The 19,721-nt window shown below is 47.2% G+C and overlaps 1 protein-coding gene across 6 annotated transcripts in view; it reads left to right on the forward strand.

The window, feature by feature from the left end:
- The window catches only part of PACS2 (phosphofurin acidic cluster sorting protein 2), a 97,576-nt gene that overhangs the window by 39,566 nt on the left and 38,289 nt on the right, over positions 1-19,721 (forward strand). For 3 of the 6 annotated variants that reach the window (XM_075003566.1, XM_075003567.1, XM_075003570.1), the window contains exons 3-8: positions 1,684-1,773; positions 7,025-7,150; positions 10,067-10,229; positions 12,548-12,621; positions 14,770-14,850; positions 18,266-18,325. In XM_075003566.1, coding sequence (XP_074859667.1) covers positions 1,684-1,773; positions 7,025-7,150; positions 10,067-10,229; positions 12,548-12,621; positions 14,770-14,850; positions 18,266-18,325 — 594 coding nt within the window. Of the gene's footprint in view, positions 1-1,683; positions 1,774-7,024; positions 7,151-10,061; positions 10,230-12,547; positions 12,622-14,769; positions 14,851-18,265; positions 18,326-19,721 lie in introns of those variants that run through there. The other 3 variants (XM_075003568.1, XM_075003572.1, XM_075003571.1) reach the window with 2 other exon arrangements.

The raw sequence follows: 19,721 nt of genomic DNA on the forward strand, positions 1-19,721 counted from the left end.
TAAAGGATCTGAAGAAGTGGGTCTGTCCCATGAAAGCTCATCACCGAATAAATCATTGTTAGTCTTTAAAGAGCTACATTTCTGCTGCTTTGTTTTGTTGGAGTACAGACTAACACAGCCACCTCTCTTAATTACTGAGGGTGTTTGGTTCCCTTGAACAATTGGCCCCTCTCCAGAGGGGCTCTTCTCATCCTAGCTGTGTAATGGCCTTTTGCCCTCCTGTGGGCTCAGCAGGAAGCCAGGCTGGAGTCTTCAGAGGTAATAGCTCTGTCACTGCCCCTCAGCAGCCCTCAAAGGTTTGCTGAAGGGTAGCTTATCCTGAGCTGTTTGGCCTTCCTGATTGTTTATCCTGACAGCTGCCTGTAGAGTTGCAACAATATAGTCCTACAGCCAGCATGCAGAGTTCATAAATCATTAGTGCTGCTCCCAATCAGTCACGTCAACTCTCCCAGTCTTACTGCAAGTCTCAGTGTTTGCTGTTTGTTTTCTCTCAAGACGCCTACGCTGTCTGCTTAGGTGAGAATCTCTGCTGTCATTTAGAGCATTAATTTTGATTTTATTCATGGTTGCAGAGAAGCTGGTTCAAGGACTCAAAACCCAATACGCAGATAAAAAGAAGCCTCTGTAGGGTTAATCATAAGATTTTTTTTTTAGAAATAATCTTATGCTTTTCGAACATTGGGGGTATATTGCTGTCTGCTACTATTATATTGGTGGTCATAAATACATCTGAATTCCCCAGTGCTCAGATGCTTTGCTTTCTTTAGAGTAGGTCTTTGTTGGAATAGGGCTTACCATTACCATTATGGTGATGGCATAAACAAAGACAAATTATATTCTTGTTGGAAGGCTACACCCTAACAATGCTTGTCTTAGAATTCAGAACAGTAACAAATAAGAACCACAAAACTGGCACACCTCACCTCCACTTTATCTCTGTTTCTTTCAGATGAGGCCTCTTCTCCGTATTGGCACCCAGGATGGCTCTTTGAATTGGCCTCCACCCCTGAACAGGAAGCCCATTTCACTCTGGCAGCCTGTCTGCTGTTCAGCACAGGGCCTTTCTGTGTCCCTGCTCTGCTGGGAGGTGTTGCTGCCTGGCATATACATGTTGTTTCTCCCTGTTGCCAAACCTCAAGGGGAAGGGCGACTATGGGACAGGGTGTAGGTGGTATCAGGGAGCAAGGCAGGACCAATTTTCACCCAGCCGCACAGTAGAGTCGAGTCTCGGGTTACACAGTGACCGGTCAGCCCACACCCCTCATGAGGGACCAGGAGCACACAGTCAGGCAGCAGCATAGACACACAATAATGAAAGCCAATACAGCACAATACCGCATTAAATGGAAACTACTAAAAATAAAGGGAAAACCATATTTTTTTTCTGCATAGTAAAATTTCAGCGCTGCATTAAGTCATTGTTCAGTTGCAGAGTTTTGAAAGAACCATAGTATTTTGTTCAGGCATACGGATGTTTGAGTTACAAGCAGCCTCCATTGTGGAGGTGTTTAACACCGAGGTGCCGTCTTTTCACCACTAATCCTGCTGATTGCAGCAGTGCCCCCTCGTGATTGGCCCCAAACCCTGGCCATGAGTCAGGTTCCTTTAGGCATTACCAGAGGTGAATGGACTAAGCCTTTGCCGATGCTGAGACCTTTACCTGACCAGGTTTTTTTTGTGTAGGGCTCGAAGCGAATACTACGGTCTCATGAAATTGTGCTGCCACCAAGCGGACACGTGGAAACCGAACTTGCACTAACGTTTTCACTACAGGTAACAGTAACAAAGTCCAAAGTGAATATGCTCATCTGACTTCTGTAGTAAACCAAGTGTTCATGTACTTGTGTTAACACGACTTAATGTGACCGTTCCTTTCAAAGAATTATGGTCAGTTCTGGCAAAGACACCTGTGGTTGACACTTTTCCATTATAGCCCCGTTTTAGCCACTTAGGTTGATGTGCTCCTTTGGCTGGAGTCTCTGCCTCAGGCTGAATATTTCAACAAAAGTGGTCCATCTGCTTCCAAGAGCAGGACTGGAGGGAAGTAAGGTGTTGGGCAGTGTTAAATCCTTACAGCTGTTTCAAGGAGCTCCGCCACCTCCAGGCTCTGGAGCATGGGTTTGAAACTGGATAGGACTAGCATTCAAATGGGAGGGATGTTTTGCTGCCCCTCTGGAAACCAGTTGGGTGTGGGCACATTACAAGCTGCCAGAACAGCAGTTGCATATGCTTAGTGGAGTTTGAGGCTGTCAACTAAAATCTGTGAAAATTGTCTGCTGGGCATAAGAGTGGCCACACGCTGGGTCAGACCAAAGGTTCATCTAGCCCAGGATCCTGTCTGCCAATAGTGGCTAATGCCAGGTACTTCAGAGGGAGTGAACAAAACCGGGAGTCACTGAGTGATCCCTCTTCCGTCATCTAGCTCTAGCCTCTGGCAAACGGAGGACAGGGACACCGTTCCTACCTATCCTGTCTGAGAGCCATTGATGAAGCTAACCTCCATGAATTTGTCTAGCTCTTTTCTGAACCCTGTTAAAGTCCTGGTCTTCACAATATCAAAAGCATCCAGGGCACTATAGTCCCAGCTCATGCACCAGCCCCCAGAAAGCACAGAGAGCGTCCTGCTCTGTAGAAGCTGGGTTCCCCCCATCAGACGTTCACAGTATCCTGGGCTGAGGTCCATGGCTTTATTCCACCCCTGCAGGCAGTCTGTCTCCTAGTTGGGATGTCTCATTCCTTGGGTGTCATGTGGGGCTGGAAAACTTTCCCTTCAATTGCTGCTCCGGTTTGATGGGACTGTTGGGGACCCAGGGGCTAGGCAGAAAAAGAAAGGCTTTTTCCTGTGTTGTCTCTGACCTCCGTGCTGGCATCCACGCCTCGTATAGGGAGGAGGAGGAAGTGGCCCAATGTGGATGCAGGTGTTGGGAGTGTGGGCAGACAGGGCAGGCCTGGGGGTGGGCGGGTAGGTGGGTACAGGCAGCATGGTTAGTGGTCCAGCAGTCTAGGAGGACGAATACCATAAAGCTGTATAGTGGGAGCAGCTGCGTCAGGCTGCCCTTTCCTCTTCTCCATCTGCAAATTCCTTCCGCGTTCCTCTTTACAAGATGCTCCTGTGTGACCTTGAGTTTCCCAGAAGCTTTTCCAGGTTCCCTCATTGCCGCCTTTGGCTAGGGGTGACGGACAGACTCTTTTCTGTGTTCACCACCGGCCTGTGGCTCTGGGATACCCTCGTGGGGGAATACGTGATTGCTCTTCAACGGCAAGGAATGTCACACAGGGAGCAGCCGCCGCCTGGCTGGGAGTTGGCAGGAGGCCAGGGGGTCTAGTCCACCTCTTTCACTGACTCCTGTTAATTATAAGCACTCAGTAGCCCTTACTCCAAGCCAGGTCTCCGGCCTTCTCCTAGTATCCCTCCCCATGTTTTACAGAAGTGGGTAACCAAGAGGCTGCATAAAATCCTTTGGGCTAGAGTCGGGAGTGAACCCCTGTCAAATTGCTTTGAAATAAGAGGAAAGCACACGGTTGTGGGATTCAGTCTTGTGGCAACTTCGTATTCTGTCAATTCTGTGTTTGATTTTTAAAAACAAAGCTCCTGTGCTGGGAAACATTAGCTTGGTCACCTTTTTAGGGTTGGCACGGTGCTAGTTTTGCCTGCGGAGTGCTACACAATCAGGCCCTCGCCTAGTTCTGTCAATGCATGTGATGCTATAAATTAACAGGTCAATATTAAGTTGTGACTTTTTGCCAAGATTAGACAAATCTGGCTTCCCAGGGGCATAGGAACAGGATACAGATTTCCTGCTCTAACTCTAGGGCTTGCTACATCAGATCTCCCACATGGGGAAGAGGAGGAGGATGGAGGCTGTCTTGCTGTGGGGAGCTGGACTCAAGACCTGTGTGTGGTCCTTGGGGTGAAGACATCTACGCGTACCAGAGTACAGGCTGTTGCAACTCAGAAATGTTGCTGGTCTGGAAGAGTCCCACTTGGGGAGTGCTTAAAAGCTTTTTGTTTTATTCAGAATTCCTGAACTTAAGAAGAATAGGGTTTTAATAACTGGCACTAATTGCCTTTTAATAAGATGACAGCTTGAAGGTACTTTTGAGCTAATAACCCAACTCAGGGCTCGATAAAGGCTGAAACTTAAGGCCTAGATGTTGGAGAGACCTCCTAGGCTGAGGCTTGTCAGCCCGGATGGTGTTGCTGGTTCTGGGAGCACCTTGAATTGTTAGAGAATGTCATGTCTCCTGACCTGTGCACCTTGCTCAGCGCCTCTGCTGTGAACTGTTCTGATTGGACCCTGCCCTGAAACTCCCCAGAGCCTAGAATTCAACCCAGGGTTCCCTTAGTCTCACCATTCCCTTGCTGTCAGTGAACATCTGAGCAACCTGTGGCAAAATGTTCCTTCCTCTTCTAACCCTGATCCAGAAGATGTCAATTTTATTACTGAGAGTGTCTTAATTCAAGTTGGCAGAGGTCTGTGTGATGGATCTAAGGTTCCAACCCTGCTGATGACCTATGCTCATACCAATAGGCCACATGATGGATATTCTTTTTTTCTGGCTTTGTTTTTTTAAAAACCTAAAAAATGACACTCCATTTCTGCCCCGGCCCACCGCCGCCCCCAAACACAAACCCCACACCCCATTCAAAGCACATTCCCGTTGCAAACTTAAGTTCTCAAAATTTAGGTGTTGTACAGACCCATCTGTGAGTATATTTTTGAATCTCCACTGATTGAATCTCCACTAACTATTTTTCTGCAGCACCCCTGCCTCATTCACTACACAGTATGGGCAGTGCACTCAGGATGAATCAGCGCCCTCTAACAAAAGAGGCTGTCGTCTACAAGAGTTCTGCCTGAGTTGTTGCAGAAGTTTGAAGGTGTGTGGTAAATGAGGCAGGAGGACGAAAGCTTGGCTACTGCCTTTGAATGCTACATTGGTCAGTTGGATTCTGTCCTTGCCTCTGCCAGAGCTGCTGGAGACATGATCTCTAATTATGTTCCTCATTTTTTGTTGCCTGACGAGCTCTGTGGTCTGACTTGCAGAAGTACCTTTTGCTGTCAGCTGTGACTAAAATCAGTGGGAGCTTTGCTTTGAACGTATGAAGTGTAGTACTAAGTACTCTGAAAATTTGGGGCCCAGGTGTCTCAAATCAGGCACCTAAAATTTGTGGATATTCTTGACCTTGATTTCCGATCTGTAAAATGGAGAGGAGCGTGCCTCCTTTCATGTGTTTGTTGTGAAAGTAAATTCATTATAGAGTCTGTTTCACATGCATTAGTGCTGAATGCCAGTGAAAAGCTTACAAGAAAATTAGTAATTTTATTTTCATAGTAGAATTTAAATGGGCTGGCCCAGGGCTGCACTGAACAACAAGGAAAAACATTGCTAATGGAATGAGCAGCCATATAAAGTCCATCCTGTGCACTAAATGTGGCACAGTAGAAAAATTGTATGTGCTCATGTATTTAAAAGACCATATCATAATGCATATGCTGCCCAGGCAGGCCAGTGCTGGACTTTGCGACCTGGCTGCTTTTGTAGCACAGTTCTTTTGTGCACATTGTGTTTGTACATGAAGATGCTGCTTTTTCACATGCACAGAGTGCCATTTAAATAAGCTATTCATAATAAAATTGGATCTTCAGGGAAGTGATTGAAATTCCTAGGGCCCAGCCTCTCCAGGACACGTAAACTACAAGGACATTTGCTGGCTGTTGGGCCTCTGCTGGGTCACAGCATCAGACACTTCAGAAGGGAAATTCCCATTGATGATACTTGGCCTTGAAGTAAGTGCCAAAAGCTGGCGGCACGAATGTCCGTGTGGTTGTTAAAAACAAAACCCAAACCTTGGCAACATGGGGTATTAATTCTGACAACCCCTTAGTCACACTTGCTGGCCTTGCTCATGACAACAGGACACAACCCTACCACCCCGATGGGCACGCCAGACACTGCCAGGCTTGTCAGCGCCTGTGTGGTGCGGCTTGGTTCCTGAGAGAGAACCATTGGGTCGCCAGTAGGCTGTGAAGCGGTTAAAAATAGACATGCTGTTAAGCCATAAGAAAATACTGTTTAAGTAATTTGGATGTTTTCTACATTTTCAAGTAGATTGATTGGAAGTACAATGCAGAATACTAAGTGTACAGTGCTCACGTTATTTTTATTATGAATATTTGCACTTCAAAAGACAAAAGAAATAAATTTTTTTCAGTTCACCTAACACAAGTACTATAGTGCAGGGACAGAGCACAGGGATTCAGGTTGTTTGAGAAATAACCATGGGGACATGTAGAGCAACGAAGGGTCCTGTGGCACCTTATAGACTAACAGAAAAGTTTAGAGCATGAGCTTTCGTGAGTAAACTCACTTCTTCAGATGCTGGTCAAGAAGTGAGTTTACTCACGAAAGCTCATGCTCTAAACTTTTCTGTTAGTCTATAAGGTGCCACAGGACCCTTCGTTGCTCTACAGATCCAGACTAACACGGCTACCCCTCTGATACTTGACAACATGGGGACATGGTGCACATAACACGTCTGCCATGCAGGAAATTACTTAGATGAGAAATAAACATACAGTTGAGGATCAGTCATCCTTGTGACTGGGCCAGTCACTTTCCTGTTTGATGTACATAGGTAATTGAGATTGATGCAGACCGATTTCCCTTACCAGCTGCCCTGTTGGTCTGTCTGTTCTGGTAGAGACCCTGTGGGACGCTTCAGCGGAACTGTGTGTGTGAGATTTTTGCATTCTTCAGTATTGTGCTGGCAGAATGAGCAGGGTGGTGAAAAGAGGATGTTTGACTGTAAAAACTGGCCAAGATTTTCCAGTCTGAAATACTTAAAGCTTGGCCTTACTTGAAACCAGTGCAGAGCTGTCAGCTGCTGCTCATCCTAGAACAAAAGATGAGTTGAATTGAAAACATCGTTAAAAGCACTGGGAGAGGTTTCTTAGTGTCTCAGCTGGAAAAAAGTGGGAAGAAGTGTAACTTTTTTTTTCACATTGTATTCTAACTTCAGTATCCTCACTTCTTGAAAAGAGAAGGCAACAAGCTTCAGATCATGCTGCAGAGGAGGAAGCGATACAAAAACCGAACGATTCTGGGCTACAAGACTTTGGCCGTGGGCTCCATCAACATGGCAGAGGTAGATTCTCATCAACACAACTCAAGTCATTCAGATGGTGTTAGTGTATGCCCTTTACCCTCAATTTCAGTGCAAAGCTACCGTTCTTGTGTGAGGAAGGCATCTAGATGGCTTTCAAGTGTGCCAAGGTTTAGAGGGCAGAAGTGTTCGTGGAAATAATATAAAGCAATAAACACTTTATTTTCTATAAAACATAAGCAGGAGAGCTAAAGACTGGCTTATTTCTCTTATGGCTTTTAAGATTTGGGATTAGTTCCTAATACTTTACCCAAATATGCTATAGTTGCCACTGTCTTTAAATCACACGTTTGGCACATGAGTTTAAGCATATTTTGTGCATTTTCTGAAAATATAATGAAAGAAAACAGTCAACCAAATGTGCAGTAAATTTGGTTCACTTGAGCTAACATCTTTCTTGGATTCTTGAACCTAAATAGCACATTTTATCTTACTCCATCCAAATATATTTAGCAAAGTCAGACATTCCTAAAACTAGGAAATGCTGAAATCAAAGTAAAAGTAATGAAACTTTAATTCTGCCCCTTTGTGGATATGTGTGGTGATAATTTATCAGGATTTTATAATTTCCGCTATTTTCAGTTGGTCTTTTCAGACATTAAAATTGAGAAGCTTACTTTTCATAGTAATTCTTGTTAATGCAGCTTCATTGCTTGAATATTCATGGTGAGCAGATGGCCAGAGCAAGCTGGTTCTCAAATTTGCATCATGCTGATGGTGTCCATTGAACTTTAGTTAGGCCCACACTAATTCTTTTATTTCCTAATTAATCTATACTACCACATACTTCTAAATATTCAAAATACAGTGTTAGAAGCACTGTGTAGCAGAAACCTGACATTATACAATTAGCCCAGAAATCTTCCAAACAACTTCATTCCATAAGTTTTGTTCCATCAGTGGAAAACCTACTTAAAAATAAAGGTTTAACACTGCATTCATGCTAGGTTGTTGTGATAGTAGTTATCACATGAATAAATCTACAAAAGGTTTATTTTGTGTGAACCAAGCTTTTAAATAGAAATATTTTTTCACTTCTTAATTTGAGTTTCATCCTAACTTCTGACGTTTTTATTTAAATCAGTCTTGTATCATGTTCGGTTCATTGTTAACTAACTGGAAATTAAATCCTAAAAAATATGAGCAGCTCCCAAGTAAGCTTATCAGCAAATCTTTTTAAATGGTAAGCAGTCACTGGTGAAATATGATACTTTGTTCCGTCATTTCTGCCAGCAGAAGATAGGCTATGAAAATATTAAATATCTGAAATATTTGCCATGTATTTCAACCTAAAAGAGGACGTCAGCTGGAATTATTTTTTAAATTCACCAACTTAAAAAAAAATCCAGTTTCTGATAAAGCACTCTATAAATAGTACGCCCTGGAATTTTTACTTCCTTAATTCTTGCGAGAATTTTTCTTCTCCCCTTTGGTGTCAGGTGCAGAACTGAGTAGATAGGTTAAGGTTAGGAGGGGTGGATAGGTACTGCACCAGCACAAAGATGGCCAGCTGAAGCATTAGGTGCGTAAGGTCAACAGAGGAAAGGTGGAGAATAGGAGGGGGTCAGATGTAGGTTTGAGGAATGCTGATAAAGACTGGGAGGGGAGATATGGTTAAAAGGGCTTTTGGATGGGTAGGAAGTAGGGATGTAAAATCCTGTTTAGCTAACCATTTAAATGTTAAGGTTAACCAAGTAACCAATTAAAAGGGGGTGGAGAGCCCTTGCCTGCTTCAGGGACAAATGCTGCTGTGTCTGGAGTGGCCCCCCTCCCAGGCCCACCTTGGATGAGGGCTACTCTGGCCACACTGGAGTGACCTCTGCTCATGGTGGGCCCAGCTGGGCTGGAGCAGCTCCCTCCAGTTAACCATAACTGGTAATCCTCATCCATTTAGGCCAAGACTTACCAGTTTACCATTAACATTCCTGGTAGGAAGAGCAGAAGAGGGCCAGGGCTTGAGGCCGAGAAGAAGAATTGGGAGGATGATGTGACCATGATCATCTTGAAGGTGGCAAAAGATGGAGAAACACATTCCTTTTCTGGAGAGCCACAAAGATGTGCCTTTGCCTGTGCTTTGACCGGGTCTCATTGTCACACTGAAATGGCCAGCTGTTTGGGTCAGGAGCTTGCTGGGTTCACTTGGTTCTGTAGAGCACCTAAGGAAAGGGCTTGCAAGTGACCTCAGCTGGCTTTGGGAATTCATAAAAAGTGGTTAACTTAATGATCATTAAAGTTTGCACCCTGCCCAGGAAGTGAACATTGCAATAATGAGGGTGATCCGGGAATATGTTTGTGTCATCTGATCGCATGCCGAACAGAAATCTGCTGTCCCTGCCACTTCCTTGAGTTGAAAGCCAGGTGAACTCCAAAATAGTTTTAAGTAGTGTCTGTAGCTGGTGGTTCTCCTAGACCAGGGGTCTGCAACCTGCAGCTCTGGAGCCCCATGCAACTCTTTAAGGACTTCTTTGGGGCTCCCCATCCTATAATTGCAAAGGAAAAACACCCTCCCAATTACTTTCAATAAATGGTGAATGTCTAAAAGCCCAACAACGAACAACTCATGTTCAAATAGCAAACAATATCTGATCTTGAGATGTTGGATAACTCCCCCTGTAATATGTGCAATGCATTGTGGGATATGATACTGAAGGAGTGTTTTGATTGTGTTGCTAATAAAATCTTACTCACATGCATTGCGGCTCTTGATTTTTTTTTTTTTTTACTGAATTCGAAAAAAATGACTCTTCCTGCTGTTTTGGTTGCTGTCCCCTGTCCTAGACCTAGGTGTTTGAGCCTTCCAGCATACCCAATATAGTCTATTAAATAACTTTTCTGCTGTTTGGGTAGAAATCGAGCCCACAGTACTTAACGATAAGACTGTTACTTCGCCAAGTGCAGGTGATGCAGCAGCCGACAGAAGGAGGCCAGGTTCTGAGCCTTTTCAGTAACCTAAAGGAAGCCACAGCCAAAGTGGCAGAGATCTGGATTTTCTCACTGTCTAGTCAGCCCACGGACCACGATGATGGCACTGTGCAGCCGAGCCAGAAGATCAAATCCACAGGTAAAGATATGTCCGCTGTTGAGATGCAGACCATCTCTTTCTGCTCTTGTCTCTTTCCCTGACTATCCCTTCCCTTCCCCTCCCCTCCCCTCCCCTCCCCTGAAAGCCCTGCCCGGTTGCAAACTATCTCTGCCCATGCTGGTGGGGAAGGCTAAGCAAGCTGCCTCCTCTTCTTCACATGCCTCTGGAAATGGCATGTGTTTTCAGGTTCAAAGTGTCATATGTTTGTCAAGCTCCTCTCCCAGTGGCACCTTGGACCTCTGGGGGGGCCCTCAGACAGCAGAAATTAGGTTCCGTTCCTTGCATGATGCCATTCACCAAATGGTTTCAGGGAGGGCAGGCCTTGGAAGGAGAAGAGCTAAATTAAACGTTTTTTTAAACTACAGGGTGGTCTAGGAAATTCCTGACCCAGCAAGTGGGGAAGTGAAACCAAAGTAGAGTACCACACATAACCGTGGCAATGAGCTTTGTTCCCCTCCTCCTCTTCCACATCTCTCCAAGCTAGAGATTGGCTACCGTCAATCAGGCTAAACCACAGAAAGACACTGTCAGTGAAGAGAAGGGAGCTAGCCTGAAATAGCTACTGTAGACTGGTCACCGTGTGTCAAACTCCTAGGCTGGTGGGACCCTCTGTCCCCTTGGTTCTTGGTAAATTCTCATCAGGCACTAGTTCAGATGTTCCTAACTTGTTTACAGTGTGTTGCAAGGTTGCTGGTCTCTGCAGATAGACTAAGCCCAGCTGCCCTGGATGGAGCAGGTGAGTCTAACCCAGCCAATTAAAGGTGGCTGGGCTACACCTGGGCTTAGAAAGAGCTGCTGGTATACAGATGGGGAGGAAGAACTGAGACAGGCTGAGCTGTGGTCAGTGGAGGCCATATGGGAGTGGAGCTAACTCCTGTGGTCGGCCCTTAGCAAGGGGATCAGGGGGCTCCAGGAAGCCACCCTATGGCTGTGGCTCAGCCAGGTGAGCAGACCTGGATGAGGCAAGGAACCTGCCAGGAGTTGCAGAGTCAGGGACTCCTGGGAGGGATGGCCCCAAAGCCTGAGGCTGTGTGTGGACTGGAGGATGCCTTCTGTGTAACCTTGGTTAGAAAAGAATGAAGCTCACTGCAGACGGGGTGTGGTAGCGGGTGTGTAGAGGTGGGGAGAAGTGTCAGCTCCTGGAGTACCATGACAGTAGCCTATAGTTATCTGGCATTTGGGAGTGGACTGTGGATGGGGGCATGAGGGTCTCAAGTTGATGGTATGTGGTCCTGCACTGCGAAGACTAGTGTTGAGTGGCAGAATCCCAGCCAAAGGGAATTAATGTCCAGGACAAATTGGTTCTCATCAATGCTGTAACTGTGCTGTCAATCAGACAACCCAGGAGTTCCTAAGGAGCAACAGACATGGTCTGTTTCCGGTCTCTGTTGCACCACCCACAGGCGTTGCCATTGGGGAGCCACAGCAAACCCATTTTGCAGTTGGTTTTCCAGGGTTCTGTTCCTGCACACGCTTGGCCTTAAGCTAAGCGCTCATGATGACATCTAAATGGAATATCGAATGGTTCCACTTCCTGCTCTCTCTCAACGTCGCTGTTTGGAACATACGTTGTCGCAGGCACGTGGCCCATTTGCTGTACATATATTGCACCGTAAACTGAAACACACAAAGTAAAAATTTGGAAAGCCAAGCATGTGTGCCTGTGGCACTAGGTCACAACCTGACTCCTTGCTGATGAGGGGGAGGGGATATGTGTGAACGATGGCTGCTCCACAGAAGCAGAGGTCTGTTTGGAGCTGGCGATACTTTCAGCTGTGGTTTTGCTCTTAGATGCTTAGGAAATACGGGGAAGTGTACGTTGAAAGTCCCATTAGTAAGTTAGATAGAAATGTGTATCTCATGGTTCTGGTTTGATTGGTGACTACTGTATCAACGGCCTGTTACAAAAACTAGGCTGAGGAGTTGTTGTTTATGTAGAGAGGGCTTCAACTTGCGTGATCTCTGGAGGCTGGATGCCCTCCTTACTGTAGTTTATCTTGCTTACTAAATCTTGTACCCTTCTGCAGAGTAAGTTTGTAGTTGTTGTTTTATTTCTTGTGTGTGTTGTTTAAGCCATGATATTCCTGAGAAGTGATAGCTTTGTAGTGAGTGACTTTGTTCTTAATCAACTACATCTTGCTTTGGAGTCACCAGTTTCTAGGGCTTAGCTTGCCCTGTGGGTACAACCTGCCCAGACCACCTTACCCCTTTCAAGAGTCTGATCTGCCTGAAACCCACGTTGCAGGTCACGTCTTTCCACAGAGGGTTTGACAAGACTTTGTGTTCTTCCCTTACAGATAACTATTCGGAAGAAGAGTATGAGAGCTTCTCCTCAGAGCAGGAAGCCAGCGATGATGCGGTCCAAGGACAGGTACTGGGAGAGAAGCTGCTGTGAGGTGTGGGGGAAGGGTTCCCTCCCCAAAAGGGTGTGAACTGATAGTAGTTGCTCTTTGCTTAACTTCTAACACAATGGATGTTTTGCTAAATAGTCCAGTCACTAAGCAGAGCCTCCCACTTCCCATTTGAGGTGGTGGGGAGAACCAGCACTGCCCACTGCTCTGCACCCTGACCTGGGGAGCCCAGAAATACAAGTCGTGTGCTGCTTCCTTTCAGGAGTCGCTGCTGCCTTCCCTGGGCTGCTTCCAGCTCAGTCTCATCACCTGTCTGCGTTCTCTGCTCGAGCAGGGTCTCCTGCAGGCCTCCTCACCTGGAGAGCTCTTATCTTACAGCCCTTTCTCACCCCGCAGGTCCCAGCCAGGACCTGAGCAGCTCAGCGCCAGCAGCTCCTTTTTATTGAGCCTCAAGTGCTCTGACTGGCTGCCTCCTGGCAGCCTTTCTAGGCAGGCCTGGGGGGGACCTGCCTTGGCTGCTTCTTATCGGGCATCATCTGAAAGCCCTGCAAGGCCTCCAGCAGAGGGCTTCCAGGGGCTGATACACCTTGTCACAGGGCTCTACAGCCTAGAATCAAACCTGCATGTGCCTATAACTGTTAAGTGTGTACTGCAGCGGGTAGTTGTATGTATGTATGTACCTAAGGTGGTTTTTCTACTCAGTGTTTTCCCTTTTCTTTGAGCCCTTTGCAATTTGGACATCCTTGACTAGAGAAATAGTCACAACAGAGAGGTATCCAGGCCACTGCTAAGGCAGCTCAGCCTCTGACGTGTCAGGTTGTAGCAAGAGTGCTGGTAGAGTTCTGCCGGGCTCCACCTACGTGATTGGCCAGGATGAGACATTGCTCACAATAGGCCATTGAGATGTTCCAAATGGGCCTGTGCAGCTCTGAGCTGAGCTGCCTGAGTTCTGGCGCCAGCCTTGGTGGGGCTCACTTATGCCCATGAGCTCTGCATGGTCAGTGTGCAGAAGGTGAAGCGATAGCGTCTCCCAAACACCCAACTGTGGCATCAGAACTGAGGGGTCACTCTGTAAATTGTCCACCTCTGGGACTTCCCCCTCTTCTGCCCTGACACGAGGGCTGAACTCATGAGGGGCTGGCGTGTTAAAGCTGATTTACCTATAGCTTCCGAGTTGTCTCACTGGCACCGTGAGGCAGTTCCCTTCTCTGCAGGCTGCTGCTCTAGGCTGCCTGCAGACTCATCTCGGTACTGGGTATTGTGCTCACACGTGGGGGGCTTTCTTTGCACCGCTGCTGCTTGGGGCTGAGCTAAGCTGGCAGCTGAGGTTCCAGAGACCTGGCGAGTGACCTCCGAGAGGTGTTGCACTTGCATGTTGGAGAAGCAGCATGCTGCCCTTCTAGGGTTTAGTTGTCTTTGCCTTCTCAGCGCACCTTTCTCTGTGCTGGATCAGTGTGGCTGCTGCAGTATTTACTCAGGGCTACATCTCTGCCTCCCCAGCCCTTCAAACACTGCTGAAGGGAGCAACAGGTGAAGACTGAGGCCACATCTTCACTACAGATGTAACTTGACATCAGTGGTTCCTGTTGTTTTTGCTGTCTTTTTTCTGTATGTGTAGGTCTTCCTCAGCAGAGGTTCCCTCAACTTAAGAGGGGCAGTGTGGGGGCTGGGAACCCAAAGGCCGTATTGGAATGGGGACCCTGGGCAGCGGCCAAACTGCAGCTGGCACCCCCTTATCTGCCCTGCAGTGACAGCTCCATCTGTGAGCCATGCATGACTTGAGAGCATGGAGCCTTCTGCCTTTCTTGTCAATGTTATGACTTCAGTGCAGAGCTGTAAAACTGACGAGAAATGATAGCTATCAGTGCACCAAAGTTAAGCAATGGAGATGGGAGTCATTATGTTGGTATTCTAGGGCTCTTACATTGGCAGGGGCAAGGCTGCAGTGTACACACTGACATAAGGGGGTCTACTTCAGCTAACTTAAGGTTGACTTAACTATGTAGGGTAGACCAGGCCTAAGTCACTCTCCTTTGTGCTCATATAATAATCAATCACTGACACATGTTTAGTTGCAGAAATGATACATTATGCATCATCATAATAAAAAAAAAAATCCTTGTTTGATTTTGAGACCAGCGTAAAATCTGACATCTCTTTCTGTGTAGGATTTGGACGATGACGAATATGAGCTGGGGAAGCCAAAGAAGCAGCGGAGATCGATAGTAAGAACGACGTCCATAACCAGGGTCGGTGGAAATTAGTTTTACTAACACTGAAGGGGTTTGGTCAGGATGGGCATGCAGATCCCGAGATTCACAGAGTTAGGCATAGAGCGATCCTATTGGTGCAATCGGAGATAATTGCTGGAGGGGGGATAGTCCAGAACTAAAAACTAGCAAAGCAATCAAAGTGCCGCTCAGACCACAGTGGAAGCTGACGGCCTTACCTGCATGTGTACTTTCTTGCATAGCTTATGCTCCGTGTAAGATGAGAACCTCACCCCAGAAAACCATTCTGAGAGTGAAACTGACGCTGTGCCAAGGCTGACACAAAATCCATATGTGTAAGTCTCCGAGTAGGCCTGGCATGGGTCATAGGGCTTTTGCTGGCCCTCTGCATGAGGGTGACATCTGCTCATTCCAAAACAAAATGAAGGAGATGAGGTGTGAGATATTAAAGGCTGTGTCTACACTATGAGATAAAATCAAACTTGCTAATATCAATTTTGGAACTCTGGAATTTACAAGTTCGATTTTTCACTATCCTCACTTCCCCACGTGCTTCTCACAAAGTCGACTTATGGCTGCCACACTCACTTGGCAAACGTCAACTGTTGCAGTAGTGCATTGTGGGAACCTATCCCACAGTTCCCTCATCCCCATAGCATTCTGCGTATGCTCGCTGGTCTTTGACATCACCTTCCCACATTGCATTTTTCTCATTCCCCTCCCGTGCTAAGCAAATGTCCATTTTACCCATCGGAAGGAAGGAAAAATAGTGCAGCCACAGAGGTGGCAAAAAGGGTTTACAGAAATCTCTTCCGTAACTGAATTCTCAGCTGGCCAGCCACTGACTGTTCCCCCTGCTACGATTGCATCTGATCACTGGCAAATAAGAGACCCTGAAAAGCTTGGAGAAAGAGATGATAGTAAAGTTTTTGAAAAAGGAGAGTTGCTGAGGGGGAGGGTATTTGGCTTCCCTGTTCACTCTGACTTCTGTGCACAGGCTGTCTCCTCAACTGGCCATCCAGTGACTGCTCCCCTCCTGTGATTGTGTCCAATCCCAGAAAATAACATAGGGACAGACTGTATTCTCCACTGGCTCTCCCTGCACTCTTCCCTGCGTGAAAGGGTGCAAAGTTAGAAGAAAGAGGATAGAAAAGTCTGGGGGGTGGAAAAAAGGTCTGTCTTCCCTCTTTACTACACAGACATTGTCAACATGGGGGATGGCAGTGAAATCTCAAACACCAAACTTGCAATGGAAACAGGAATCTCAACTGACCCTCCACCTGTGTTTTTGGGCAGTCAAAAACACATGAAGAAAGATAGGAAATGTTAGGAAAAAGATTTGATAACAGAAATATCAAGCAGCAGGTGTCTGCAAGGGGTAGCAAGCCCCCAAAAATATTTTTGGTGGGCGAGGGCCGTGGTCTGCGGCTGCAGAGCTGTTGAAATGTTGAAGTAGTTCCCCTGAATATCTTATCTGTCGGGGGAGACTTCCCCGCCAGTGGCAGCAAGGCCCCGAATATCTTATCTGCCCAGGGGCACGTCCCCCCTGGAGGCAGCAAGCCCCACGGGTCCATCGCTAGGTGCGTGGGGGGCGTTTAGTGGGGGGCCAGCTGAAGTAGTCCCCCTGAATAGCTTAGCCACTGGGGGAGACTTCCCTCTGGTGGCAGCAAGCACTCAGGTATCTTTCCTGCCCTTGGAGCCCTAACCATGCTGAAGCCAGGACATGGTGCTGCCTGGTAGCATGGTCGGCACCGAACAGCAGGCACGTCCATTATTGGGTATGGGGCTACCGATGTGATGTGGCTGAGTGCGGGAACAACGCCAACTGCGTGATGTCTGTGGGGGACAGAGCAGGGTTTGCATACAAATGTAAACCGCTGAGAAGAAGTTTCTCAGCCTCTTTGCAAACACAACCCCTGCAACAGCTTTGCTGCCACGTGCTGTGTCAGAGCAGCGGCTGGTGCAGGGCAGCGGCTGGCGCTGGGTAGCGCAGAAACAGATAAGTGTAGGAACAGAGCCATGAACTCCATGCTGGGGCTGTCTGTAATGGGTAGATGCGCTCACAGCACTAATAGCAAAGACAGACGTTTCTCAGGCTCTCATACAAACATGAGCCCACAGCCACAGGCTTCCTGGTCACAATTTGAAATTCATGGTTTTCCTGTTACCAAATTCCCACAGACATGGAGAACAACAGCTAGAGTGGAGCAGTGAGGGGCATTGTGGGTTACATATGGGACACCTCTGGAGGCTAATAAATTCGATTTTAGGATGTGGTGCTTCCACAATGGCATTTACTCAAACTTTTGCATTCGTGCTTTACACTATGCCCAGAAGGTACCAACAATATTGTGATATCGATAGTAGTGCTCCCTAACAGGGAAGACAGTCACCTGGTAATATCCAGCTAGCTGCCTCACGTTCGGATTTCTCTTGTAGTGTAGACGCAGCCCAAGTGGGTTAGTGCAAAATGACGTGTGTAGTTCAGGCTGTAGAACTCATCCTATGGTACTGAATTGCTGTGTGACCCAAGCATGTTTTCACTAGAGGTCTGCAAAACTTGTTTGCTAAACCAAACATCCCGCATTTGTGACACTGAGTGGCAAAGTGGCAGCGCTTCCACCCTGCTGCAGGTAGGGACTTAGGGGCTTGGGAGAAATTCAGCAAAATTCTGTGCCTTGGATTGTGGTGGTGTGAGCGAAGCTCTGCACTTGAGCTCAGACTTGAGAAGCCCAAGTGCTGGTCAAACACTAGGACCCAGCCTCTGCCGCATGTGTTACAGCTTTACTGTTGGGGGCGAGCACCCTGCCAAGGTGAAAGGCAGAACCTTGCTGTAGAACCCCCTTTCTAGCCCCCCAATTTGAGGGAGACTGGGACACTGCCATCACTACTCCCTAGTGCAGAAGGTTCAGTTGTGTGTCTGAGGGTAGATGGAACTTTGCGTTATGAAGGCAGAAGAACAGCCCTGGTGACTAGGTGGCAGAGTAAGACCTGCTGTCTTTCCGCCCAGTCCATGCACTCAGCTAGCCACGTGTTTCGTGTGTCATGGATGTTGGCGCCCAGAGCAGTAAGACTAATCCTGTCTGGGCTGGAGCTGAGCCTATGTAAACATGCGCGGAATAGTGTGTGGAATGGGGGATTCTGCTCTTTTGGGGAATGGTACATAGGTAGGAGGGAGGGTGGCACCGCCCGTTGGGCTGGGAGTCAGCTCAGTGCGTTGCTCTACTTGGGAGCATCAGTGTGTCCATGTTTGCCTGCGATGGCACTGCTGGTGCACTCCCTCTTGGGAGCATCAGTGTGTCCATGTTTGCCTGCGATGGCACTGCTGGTGCACTCCCTCTTGGGAGCATCAGTGTGTCCATGTTTGCCTGCGATGGCGCTGCTGGTGCACTCCCTCTTGCTGTACTCACGTCAGAGTGTTCTTCGCTTGCAGCAACAAAACTTCAAGCAGAAAGTGGTGGCGCTGCTGAGAAGGTTTAAAGTGTCTGATGAGGTAAGTTTGTATCACTCGCTTGGCCCTCAGACCTTCACCTGCAGCTGCTTGATGGGTATTTCTCCTCCTTTCTTTCACTTTCCCTTTGCCTCAGATCTGCACTGGCTCCCCACTGGTTTGCCCAGCAGTCAGAAGCTCTGTTTGGACCTCAGCTGGGGAGGGCAGGTTGAGAGCTAACTTCAAAAACACCATTGTGATTTTCCAGATGCAGTTTTTTGAGACATTTAAGACATTTGTGCACCCACTTGACTGGTGTTTGCAACCATGTGGGCCCTGTAAAAGATGACTAGTCTGTTGCCTGTTAAGTTAGGTCACACCTTATTTTCTTCCTGCCTTTATAATAAAGTTTAACAGACTGCTCAGTTTGTAAGGAAACAAAAAAATCCCCAAGACCATGAGCCATGCAGTACAAACTGAAAAAAGGCCAATCAGAATAAGAAGAAAAGGCATCAGAGGCAAACGCAGCCTGCCACTTCACACAGTTTGGACTGGACTGGGCCGTCCTGTCCGTATGAAACATACCAAATGTGGAAGCAGAGAAATGGGTCCAACAGGTAACTAGTCAGATGAATCACCTGAAAGCAGCTCAGTCCACTGTGGTCCCTTATTCTTCCAGACAGAACTGCAAAGGGAAAAGGGACGTAATGACCAGCAGGCCCCGAGCTGTTGGGTGCCCCAGCTCTCGCGGCGCTGTGTCAATGTCCTTGTTGAAATTACCATGCTTTCTTGATACCCTGTTCTCATGCCATCCCTCCATCTGTTCCATAGACTGTCTCTCCAGCCATACAGATCTCCTGTGGGAGGCAGCCTGTTTGTAGAAGGTACAAAGCCTGCAAAATACCACTCTTCCCTGGGTGGAAAGCCCTGAATTAACACCCCCCCCACCCCCTTTCCAGTTCCATTCCTGCTAAGGGAAAGGAATGCCACAGGAATAGTGTGCAGCTGCGGCTGGGCCAGCTGTGCTGCTGCTAAGCAGGAGACAGTGCCGTCTAGCGCTGGCTCTAGGATTAGCACCAGGCTTCGCCAGTCTCAAGACCTGTAAGGGCAGAGGTTTTGCTCCTGTTGGAGTTTCACGTGTGAGGAGGCTGATGGAAGTTTTGCTTTAAGGACCTTAGATTCTTGTTGCCCTTCAGTTTACTAATGAGGGAAATCTCATCTGCATGCAATCCTTCATTCCTTTAATTGCTTGCAGATAAAATAAGTCAGAAGGAGCTGCAGCAGTCTGTTCAAGGTTAGGTCACTCTAGGAAGAGTACAAGATGGATAATTATGTGTTGTTTGTTCTCTAGGTAGAATGTCTTGAGTGATAACCAGTTAAGGTTCCATTTATAAAGAGCTGTTAAATGATTAGCACACGTTTTAGTAGTTTTGTTAACGATTCTTAATTGGGCAGGTGA

Source organism: Carettochelys insculpta, chromosome 9 (assembly GCF_033958435.1).
Source record: "Carettochelys insculpta isolate YL-2023 chromosome 9, ASM3395843v1, whole genome shotgun sequence".
Taxonomy (NCBI): Eukaryota; Metazoa; Chordata; order Testudines; family Carettochelyidae; genus Carettochelys; species Carettochelys insculpta.